The sequence below is a fragment of the Diplotaxodon limnothrissa genome, linkage group LG16 (genome assembly GCF_057381915.1).
Source record: "Diplotaxodon limnothrissa isolate DT_005_m linkage group LG16, D_limnothrissa_male_GT1.1, whole genome shotgun sequence".
NCBI lineage: Eukaryota > Metazoa > Chordata > Actinopteri > Cichliformes > Cichlidae > Diplotaxodon > Diplotaxodon limnothrissa.
In genome coordinates this window covers 36655444-36667011 of record NC_140611.1, presented here as the reverse complement: position 1 = coordinate 36667011, position 11568 = coordinate 36655444, and the positions used below count along the sequence as shown (strand labels likewise).

General features: G+C 39.0%; 1 protein-coding gene across 2 annotated transcripts; it reads left to right on the top strand.

Moving 5' to 3' along the window:
- The first annotated feature begins 4776 nt into the window (after positions 1-4776).
- cxcr2 (chemokine (C-X-C motif) receptor 2) lies at positions 4777-6194 on the top strand. Of its 2 annotated transcripts, none has more exons than XM_085374723.1 (2): positions 4777-4836; positions 5133-6194. In XM_085374723.1, the coding sequence occupies exons 1-2, from the start codon at positions 4777-4779 to the stop codon at positions 6192-6194; spliced, it is 1122 nt and encodes a 373-aa protein (XP_085230849.1). The 2 variants fall into 2 exon arrangements, with proteins under 2 accessions (XP_085230849.1, XP_085230848.1); XM_085374722.1 differs by having other exon boundaries at positions 4777-4851.
- Positions 6195-11568: the final 5374 nt, after the last annotated feature.

The window sequence follows — 11568 nt, the reverse complement described above, 5'->3', positions numbered from 1 at the left end:
TTTTAATTGTAGTAGCAACTGGTGCAGTGGAGGTGGAGTATTAGTGTTAGTGGATTAGTGGAAATACCATTGTATATTTGTCTGCCATTCACACCTTACGTCAGGTGACCTGATAGGATGAGGCAAAATCTCACAGTGGTTTCACCCCAGATCTGTGGCGATAATGACCCGAACGTTCCCCAAGCATTGGCTTATGTGACAAGGCGCATGATTAAGGGTAGGTCAACACCCATTAGGGTCTAAATACCTGTGATTCTCCAACTTCTGGTTGTAGAACTGAAGAAGCCTCTTGATGAGAGGTGTAGTGTCTTTACAAAACTTAAACTCCAGTCACATTTTTTCCAAGCTCCTTACACTACCATGCTGTGGATGACTGAGAACCTACACAGACATTTTATGAGCCTTCATTACTTTTATCCTCATGTACCAAAAAACATGTTTTGTGTGAGCGTTGTATAAGTTTCTCGGAGATGGTGTTTTCTCATAAAGAAAACTTACTGGTGATCATCAGCATAGTCACTGTTTCTGAACTGAGGCTCTGTGTGTGTGTATGTGTGTATATATATATATATAAAAAAAAAAAAAACACCCAGCACGCCCCTGCGGGCGGTTTATCCTACAAGCTCGGGTCCTCTACCAGAGGCCTGGGAGCTTGAGGGTCCTGCGCAGTATCTTAGCTGTTCCCAGGATTGCGCTCTTCTGGACAGAGATTTCCGATGTTGTTCCCGGGATCTGCTGGAGCCACTCGCCTAGCTTGGGAGTCACCGCACCTAGTGCTCCGATTATGGAGCACTAGGTGCTATGGATCTTGTGCTCAGAGCTTGTTCTTGTGCTGCCATGATTAGTGCCTCTGTGCTGTCTTTCAGTCCAGCTATATATATATATATATATATATATATATATATATATATATATATATATATATATATATATATATATATATATATATATACATATATATATATATATATATATATAGATAGGCGAGTGGCTCCAGCAGATCCCGGGAACAACATCGGAGATCTCTGTCCAGAAGAGCGCAGTCCTGGGAACAGCTAAGATACTGCGCAGGACCCTCAAGCTCCCAGGCCTCTGGTAGAGGACCCGAGCTTGAAGGATAAACCGCCCGCAGGGGCGTGCTGGGTGTTTTTTTTAATTTTTATATATATATATATATATATAGCGAAATGCCCCCCTGGTGCATTTATAAGAATATAATCTGAAAGAGATCTAAATCTAGGAATTAAAAATAAATAATAACTTGCTAAATTTGGGTAAAATTAGGAGATAAATAGGTACAATTACTAACTATACAATACTATAATAATAACTATACAATACTAACTATACAAAAAAGACACGACAAAGACACTACGAAGTGGATTGTGCAGTAGGTATTGAATACTAGGTTCAAGTTATGGTCAGGATATTGTAGACAAGACATGTGCAAGATGGAAAATGTGCAAATATAGTATAATTTAGATGTGTGTTCTGTAACTATGTGACCGAGTGCAAATAAGCATATTGTTCCCAGGTCCAGTCTGTAGTGGGTTTGTGGAAGTTTTTGTTGTTTTTAAGTCTTTTGGTGAGTATTGTAAGGTGTTTGTGAAAGTCTTTGTGTATATCAGTCCTTCGGTGGTAGTTAGTTGAGAGCTCTGACTGCTTGGGGGAAGAAGCTTTTGCAGTGTCTGGCCATTACGGTTCTGATCCTGCAAAACCGTCTGCCAGATGGAAGGAGGGAGAACAGTGCGTGTGAGGGGTGGAAAGTGTCCTTCACTAAGCTGTTCAAACGTCGGATGATGTGTCTGTCGTAGAGTTGGGAGATGGATGGGAGAGGGCCTCCAATGATCCTCTCTGCTGTCCTCACTATCTGCTGCAGAAACTTCATTTCAGCAAAAATGCATTTCCTGTACCAGAAGGTGATGTAGCAGGAGAAGATGTTCTCAGTGGTTCCATGGTAAAATGATGGGAGGATGGGAGGAGGAAGACTTGCCTTCTTCAGTTTCCTAAGAAAGTAGAGACGTTGTTGGGCTTTCTTCGTGATGGTGGTGTTCAGGTTTCAGGAGGAGTCATCTGATATGTGCACACCCAGGAACTTCACACTGTGGACCATCTCAACAGCAGACTGTTGATGTGCAGTGGAGTGTGGGCCATTAAGCTCTTCCTGAAGTTAACAGCCATCTCTTTAGTCTTCTGAACATTTACAGGCAGGTTGTTATTCTGACACCAGTCCACCTGGTGTTGTACCTCCTCTCTGTGTTCAGTCTCAGTGTTTATATGCCTGGAAGTGTTTGATGTAACTAAGAGAGGCCTTGTTTTCTACGTTGTCATGTCAAGTTCTTGCAGATGAAGTTCTATAGAGCACGGCAGAAAAATATATCCCTATTGCCAAAGGATGTACTGAAAGGTTTTACAGTTTTAACCACTGTAAATGCAAAATTGTTTAACTATCTTCTCTGGGCATCTGTTGGGTTTTGTGGTCAGTGTTTCAGGCTAGAATCTGCTGATTAGACCAGCATGTGGTCCTACAGGTGGAGAAAGTCTTTAAATTGACACAGCAGGGTTATTATGGGAAGCGTTTAGATTTAGTATGTGCTGAGTAGGTAGAAGGGTGGTCAAGGGTCACGAGGATTCACAAGTGAATGAGCTCTATGGTGGTGATGTCAGAACACTCGAGGAACATCTGTGGTGGGATGGGCCTCCTAGATAACAGTGCTATTATTCAAACTCTCATTCGACTTTCGTTTCATGTGGTCACTTTGTGTAAGAACCACAAAAGCATTGTTTAACAGTGATACTCCTGAGTGGCTAGAGGTCTCTCATTAGTCATGTATCTGTGGATCAGCTTGATGTTCCATTCAAAGGTCAAAAAAGGAACAGAATCACATTTTCTTAAAACAGGGAACTTTGTAGAAACCTTCAGGGACTGATGCAGTAGGAGCTGCCTCCACCTCAATACAGCTAAAACCAAGGAGATAGTGATGGCTTTTAGAAGATCTAGGCCATTCCAATCATCAGTCTCCATACATGGGCAGGACACTGAGGTGGTGTACTCTTATAAATATCTGAGGGTCCTATTGAAAGACAAGAGGCCCAAGAGTACTGATTCTCTTTACAAGAAGGGGCAGTGCCACCTCGTCTTCTTGCAGCTGCTGAGGTTTTTTGGTGTGTGATGAGATACTGAATATGCATTTGATCATACTGTGGTGGCCAGTGCTCTGTTTTAATGCTGCTGTGTGTTGGGGCCCAGCTTAATGGTCAAAAACACTAAGCAACTGGGCAAGCTGGTGAAAAAAGCCACTGAACAAACTGAAATCTATAATGGACAATGTCAGATTTAAGTCCTTTTAAACATTATTTTTTTCGTTTATTTATTTATGGTTATGACTGGAGAGATGTTTGTGCATAGATGGAGCAGCCGGATGTTTGAATTTCGACTTGGGGATAAATAAACTATCTATCCTAAGAGTTTGAAAGCACATGATCTATTCTCTGAACACAGATAAGTGCTGCCCCCTACTGATGAAAATGTCAAGATTTTAAAAAGCGCACAAGTTCAAAAATACTGTATAATGACAACTTATCAAAAACATACTCCAAACATACTCCAAATGTTAAGTTTTAGATGATGATGATGATGAAGATGAACAAAGCTCCAGAATCTATGGAGGAGTTTCTGGATGTAAAACATTTGAAAACTTCACAGACTCTCATTGGACTATATCAGGCGCTCAACTTGTTTTTTGTTGCCCATATTGGATACTAAAAGTGAAGACAGGAAGTCTGGGGTTAAAGGTTTTATTTCTGGGGTTGGATTGCATATTACGTGAAAATTCAATAAATTCAACCACGCAAATGCAAAACTTGTGTGTCATTTGACATCCCCCTGAATTCTTAGTAAATTGGCAAATCTATATAAAGCAATATTGCAGAAGTTCTACATTTACACAGCTTTTGCTTATTCACAGTATTACATGTATACTCATGTACCAATGTGTGGGAAAAGAAGAAAGAAGAAAACTTAAATTTCTAGTGAAGTAAAGGTGAAAGATGTGCAAAATAAGACGATTCCCAAGGCCGCAGACATGCACACGGTAACTAAGCATCAAACAGGAAATACTAAGTTTAGAGGGGGTTTTTTTTTGCCCTTGCTTGAAACTTCTAACAAGGAATTCCAAACAAGGCATTTTCTCTGATAAAAACACGTTACACAATAAAACAGAGGCAATGATAAGTTTCCATTTTGTGGGAAAAACCCCCAAATGAACAATTTTGAACTTCGATGGTTAAATGCAACATGGAGTGAAAGGCAGCACTAAAATGGAAACTGAGCTCCTTATCTGATGGGGCTCTGGTGACTGTATTAATGTAGACAATGTATTTTGCACGTGCAAATTATAAATAAATAAATAAATAAGAAGAAATAAAAAAAACAGTTTATAGTTTAAATTATCTACATTTTCTGCCAAAGGATCAAATTAGACAAAGTGACTTTTACATAAAGTGCCTCACTGGTATAATGTTTCCTGTCTGACATTTACCTGAGAGATCTGTCAAAATGGTTTAGAAGACAACCTGTTGTCATCTTATTCATGTAGATCGCCACAGGCAGATAGTGTGTGTGGGTTTGCCCACTTCCCTTGAGCTGAACAATTTGCTAATAAAGCACCAGCAACACAGCTCTGCACAACCATTTCACAAGGACTTTAACCACATCTCTGAGCAAAAACAACACTCCTGACAAGGTGTTCAACTTGTGCACATCACAAAGAAACGATGGAGCAACAACTTTTCATACTTTTTGTTTTGAAGTGTTTTGTTCTCACCAATCAAGCTGTGAAAGGATCAGAGGTAATCAGTGGATATCTTTGACATTGGTGCACTTGTTGTGAATGTGAGCAAAAGAAAAGGGGACTATGGATGTGTGCTAGACTAAGAAATGGTTTTCTTGCAAATTTTATTTGTAAATATTATGACACAATGATGACTGCAACTTGCTGCTTTATTGTTAACTTGTCTTCATCTTAGTACTACCGACTAAAATAGTTGCAATAAGCACCATCTACTTTGCACTGTACTATTTCTACCTGTATCCTAGTATTAACACATTGTTATGTTTTGCCCGCCTGCAGGTCTTCTCCAATTTGGGCAATCTCAATTTAAATTACAGCTATGACGAGGATGAAGAAATGATTTCAGAATCTTCTCCTTGCAATAAAACAGTGCCTGGATTTAACAACATGGGGATGACCGTAGTCTACATTATCGTGTTTGTTTTCGCCATCGTAGGTAACAGTGTTGTTGTCTTTGTCGTTTTCAATATGAAGAAAAGTAAAACCAGCACTGACATCTACCTGATGCACCTGGCGATTGCAGACCTGCTCTTCTGTCTTACCCTGCCGTTCTGGGCTGTGAAATGTAATGCTGGCTGGATCTTTGGAAACTTCCTGTGCAAACTCCTCTCAGGCTTTCAGGAGGCATCTGCATACAGTGGCGTATTCCTGCTGGCATGCATCAGTGTGGACAGATACTTTGCCATTGTCAGAGCTACGCGGGTCCTGTCCTCCCATCACCTGTTGGTCAAAGTTATTTGCAGTATTGTGTGGCTGGTGGCTGTAATGTTGTCCTTACCTGTGGTGATTAAGAGGGAGAGCATAGATACTGAATTTGGAGTGTCCATTTGCTTTGAAAACGTTACTGGTGAAAGCAGCGATCGCTGGCGAGTGACTCTACGCGTTCTGCGGCATACACTGGGCTTCTTCCTGCCTCTGGTGGTCATGGCTGTCTGCTATGGCTGGACTGTGGTGACTTTGTTTCACACACGCAACCAACAAAAGCACAAAGCTATGCGTGTCATCTTGGCCATTGTGCTGGCATTCATTCTGTGCTGGCTGCCTTATAATGTCACTGTACTGATTGACACACTCATACAGGGAGGATCTCTGGAACTGACTACATGTGAAACTCATTACACAGTGATTGCCATGCTGAGTGTCACCGAAATTCTGGCCTTCATGCACTGTGCAGTGAATCCGGTGCTGTACGCCTTTGTTGGGCAGAAGTTCCGTAACCAGCTGCTCTCAGCTCTTTACAGACACGGCCTCATCAGCAAGAGGCTCCAGATGGCTTACAGGAAGGGCTCTGCTGGCAGTGTAGGCAGCTTAAGATCCAGAAACACCTCAGTCACAATGTAAAAAAGCCCTGATGGATGATTATTTACAGGCTCAGGTGGTGGTCATTTTTTAAAATGCATCTTCAACTGGTCAAATGTCCTCAAAGTGCAATGTACTAAAGATCCAGAAAGTACATTGATGCAAACCACATATACACCATCAGCCCTAAATAGCAAATTCAGAGAAAGTAATAACTAGACATGTCACGTTTTTTTACTCCATAACTGCTTTTGCAAGTCGTGTGAATTTCCAGGAACAGATATCGGGGGAGCGAATTGTCTTTTTCTTTCTTTTGCTGAGATTGAAAAGGTAGCAGAAAGCAGCATCGCTTGGCTTAAGATAAAATAGAAAACAGGAGAAAACATCTGTGTAGAACGAAATCTGGTAGTAAAAATAGTAATATGCAGATGTGTCTGGGTGTTAGCATTTCACACAGCCAGTTCAGCTGTTTCCTTTGGTTAACAGGAGGATTTTGTTTTCTAAATAACTGGTCAGTATTTCTCAGTTTAACTCATTCCATTCTATTACTAGAATTTCCAAACAATACCCAAAATGAACTTGGTTCATTAGTAACAATGTTGCTACCAGATTTGAAATAAAATAGTGAGTTCAGTGCCTCACCTGGATCTCTCGTGGTGTAATGTATGGTGTAACTTTTGAAGTATTATTTCAGCACGAATATTGATTACTGAATCTAAGCAGTGAGAATTCAGAGAAAAAGAACGCAGGTGTTCAAGTTAAAAAGAGAATCAGATAACATGGTTAGCACTGTCATATAGCAAGAGAGATCTGAGAAAGAAAGTCGGGGCCTTCCTGTGTGGAGCTTGCCTTGTCTGCCAGGGTTTCCTCTGGACACACTGGCTTTCTCCCACAGATATTCATGTTAACTTGTGCTGTAAATCACTTTAAGTGTTTAATAAAACCATAAAAGTGGTATAGAAATTTTAGTTTGACAGGTTTTGTGCTTTAAGCATTCACAAAAATATTGTTGCTGTACATGTTCTAATGACGCTTTAGTGTGTTTGTTCATTAAGAATAAAAAACATTTAAAAATCCAGTGTTGATGTGATATTGTGCACATTATTCTGAGGCTGTCCAGTAAATATTGTTACCTTATTCTACGCAGTAGTGAAGAAAAAAAGTCTCAGTCTGATATTATCTTTCACACAGGAAGAAGCAGTGGTGAAATCTGCCGTCTGTTTCAAAAACAAGTTGTGTTTGTTTCTTTGATGAAAAGGTTTCATTTAAGTAACAGAAACTCTGTAGAAACTGATAGTTTGTGTTGTAATCAGTGCTAAGATACTGTTTTGTCCAAGAAGCTGTTTCTTGCATGATCAAACCAATGTGTGTTTTTTTGACTCTGTTTTTTACTTGAAGGTGTGAAGTGATGTGCGAATGAGTCTGCAAAGTGTTGCTTCAAAATTAAAACTGCATGATATATGTGCACCGCACTGTGCTTCAAAATTAAATGTCTCCATTATGCAAGCTTATTCTTGTGTTACTACTAAATATGTGTTTAGGAAAATGTGGTATATCCAGATTTGTTTCTATTCAAGCATATTTGTCAAATTCCGTCTGCAGCTAAACTCAAATAAACGTCGTCTCACACTTTGTGGTAGTCTGGCCATTTCCCTGTTTCCGGTTCTGCGTCTTGATGAATGAACAAGCTGTCTAAGAGGTATTTTTACCCGAACAATCATCTTTTGCACAACCTAATAAAGTGACTAAATCGACATTTGAGTATATTACAAAGGAAAGTTCAGCACTGTGGCAGAAAATCTTTTTGAAAATTCCTAAAGATAGAGATCTTCCTTGAAGAGGCAGACTTCAAAATGAAACTTTATTGCAGATCTCAGATTTAACGCCCCCACTACAGTCTCCACTCTGTTGGAGTTTTGTAACAGAATCAATCACATGTAAACACACGTGATGGTTTCAAAGCACCTTTTCCAAAAACATGTGGAGCAGGCCCACCAGCTGTAAGGCTTTTCTTCTGGGAGATGGAGCTGTATTTTGAGATAATCAACAGCATTCAGCACTGCCAACTTTAACCCCTGAACAGCCTAATAATTAACTAAAAGTAACTAAAATGCATGTGAGGGCAGCAGTGCATCAAATATTCTGCTGGAATTAAATTACTGGGAATATTTTGACAGAAGACTTGCACATGAAGGTTAAGAAATAAAAACAGAAAAAAATGAACAAAGCTTAGGTTCAAGAGTTCAACCAGCTCTTACAGGTGCTTCCTCACTTTCAGAGCTCTTAGATGTAATCAACACTTCCTAATAACAAATTTGTGGATCATCATGACACTAGAGGTTAACGCAGATAAGCAGGAACTGAAAGTGGCTGCAGTAAAAGGCAGAATGGGAGGAAGTTGCATATTTTAATCTCAAGACAATTAATACAGCATGTTCTAGACTTCAGGCCCTCATTGTTAGCAAAGGGTTTTAATCCAAGGATTAAAAAAATAAAGTTGTTTGAGCCTCTAAAGATGACGTGTGTGTTTGTGTGTGTCTGTGGGGGGTAAAAATAGCACAATACTTAATACAATCATTTTAGTAAAACTATTAAATTAACTTCAATCATATCTTGATTTTTTGTTAGACTTAAAACACCCTGTGGTGATGCACAGAGGCAAGACTGCACAAAAAGCATATTTCTGGAGCTGGAGCTGAATATACTTTGTGGTAAAAGGAATTACCACAAGAACACACCCACGCACACACACAGGCTGCACAGTTGTGACCTTAGTCACAGAGAAGCAGAATGAAAAAGGAGAAGGAGGATGTCCCATATTAGGACATTTTTCATGCCAGTGGTGAGGCATCGTTTCCATATTCAGAGGAATTTATTTTTGCTTATCTGCGTAATAATTTTAAATCGATATTGTGTGACATTTTTGTTTTTAGTCAGCCTCTGCAACATAGTCAAAAACACCATGAAAACAGTCACTTCACAGGTGTACACAGGTGTACGCTAATCACAGAAAACACACTGATGCTCTGAATCCCACACAACTTGTTTGAAAGCAAAACAAAATACAAACAAAACATCATTGCATTTTATTCCACTATGTTAATACTATAAATAAAAACATTTGCTGCACAAATCAACACACAAAAGCTCATCAGCGTTTTGCCCCCCTGCAGGTCAAATGTCTGAGGGGAGGAGTACCAGCTCCCCAGAATGTTGTGCTAAAATATTAACTATTAACTATTAACTACTGGGCTATTTCTAGTGTATTGATATGTGAGCTGTCCTTCACGGGTGGCCTTGTTTCCAGGACACGCTGATGTGCTTTGTCTTATATATTTTTGATGTGCTATATATATAATTATATATCTATATTTTAACTAAAAAGAAAAGCTGAAAAATGCAAATAATGTCAGGAATACAAAACAAACAAAATAATGAGATATACAAGAAAAAGAAGCTAAAAGGAAGATGGAGGTATGTGTTCACTGTGAGAGTTGTTGCAATGCAGTGTTTTTAATAAATAAATAAAAATAAATAAACAAATAAATAAAAATAATAATTTTATCTGGTGATTAACCATTTGCATGAAAAAACAAACAAACAACAGAACTTTTGTCCGACTATAAAATCCAACCTTCTTTTCATGTGTTATACCAAGTATTGTGCAAAAATCTTGAGCCACCAGTTGTTTCTTTATATTTTATTCCCAAGAAGCCAGACTTTCTTATCATTTTTTTTACAGTGCTCAGTAGTTGATGTTGGTCTTTCAAAGTTATTTGCTGGAGATTGGAGATTTTAAAAAACATTTAGGTTCATTGTTACTAGCAGGTTGTCAGAAAAATACATACTTTGCCCATTTCTTTATCTGAATCTATAAAAAAATGCCAAAGATATCACAGTTCAACAGACATAAAATAGCATTTTTGCACCAATAAAGTCCTAAAGAGCTATTAGCTGAATCTTTGGCATACCTCAGCATGGTGTGCAGTGTGTCTCAGTTAGGTGCAGTAAGTGAAGCCGATGATCTTAAGAAATAAAGAAAACACACTGCCAATTCAGTAGTGTTTTCATGGATGGGCTTAACCAGAGCCTGGGCCTCTACGTTATTGAAGCAGAAAAGATCATCATTACAGAGAACAGAACCAAAGGCAGAGACAAAGAAAGAGCTCTGAATGTCCTTCAGAAGAACCCTGGAGAACTACTGCTGAAGATACTTAAAGAAATTACAAAAGTTCGGACTCTTGAATTTTATGTTTGCTATAATTGTACAAACTCTATTTTTGCATGACAGACTTTATTTCCAGGTCTGTTTACGTGGAAATAAAGTCTTGAACGATATATAATATGTCGTTAACTTTTGCTCCTACAATCCTACAATCTAAACACATCTGGTACCTGCACTGCTATTTCCGGAGTGGGCGGGGAGAAGCCTGCGCGTAGGCCGATTCCATGTTACCATAGTAACAGCATAGCCGCAGCTCATCTGTTGGTTGTCCGCAGGAGCTGTGGAAAAACTGCGTTAAAGTGGTTGCTGGGCCATTTTTACGCGCCGCGGAGCTGCAGGGAGCATCTCAGGACCGGGCAGGTAACATGGAGCTGTAATGGTGGATCGTATTCCACCAGATAGCCTTTGAGGTCATGCTTTCACAGCGCAGAAGATAACGTTAGCGGTCAGACCCACAAATTGTGATCAAGCCTGCAGCAGAGTGCGTTACTATTGGAGTAAGACTTCCGCTTTATTTTCAAAATAAAACTACGTTCAATTCAATTTTATTTATATAGCGCCAAATCACAACAACAGTCGCCCCAAGGCGCTTTATATTGTACAGTATATCCTATAATAATAGATACAGAGAAAAATCCAACAATCATATGACCCATATGATAAAATTTTCTCATATTACTGTGAAATCAGAAATTGTGTCAAGCTGTAAATTAAAAAATATAAGTGCGTGAATGCTGATTTTTTTTTATGTGTGCTGGTTAAAGTGGTTAACAATCGCAGTTAAGGGTCTTTAAATACTTAAAAACAACAGCGTTAGTAAGTGTTTCAATGTGAAGGCAGTTTAACACAGTTTTCCCCAATTTTATTTTTAATTTTTTCTCTTAGCAACCAGTTTAATAGTTTAAATATTCATTATAATATTTTCTGCTCCTTGTGCATGTGACATCAGATGGGCGAGGCTATTAACATCCAGTGTTGGGAAGGTTACTTTTAAAATGTATTCCACTACAGATTACAGAATACATGCCCCAAAATGTATTTTGTAACGTATTCCGTTACGTTACTCAATGACAGTAACGTATTCTGAATACTTTAGATTACTTAACATATTATCGTGCTTTTTACAACTACATGAATGTACTATTGCTGTGTGATTTATTACTATTACTGAAGGTCCGCGGCTCCGAACCG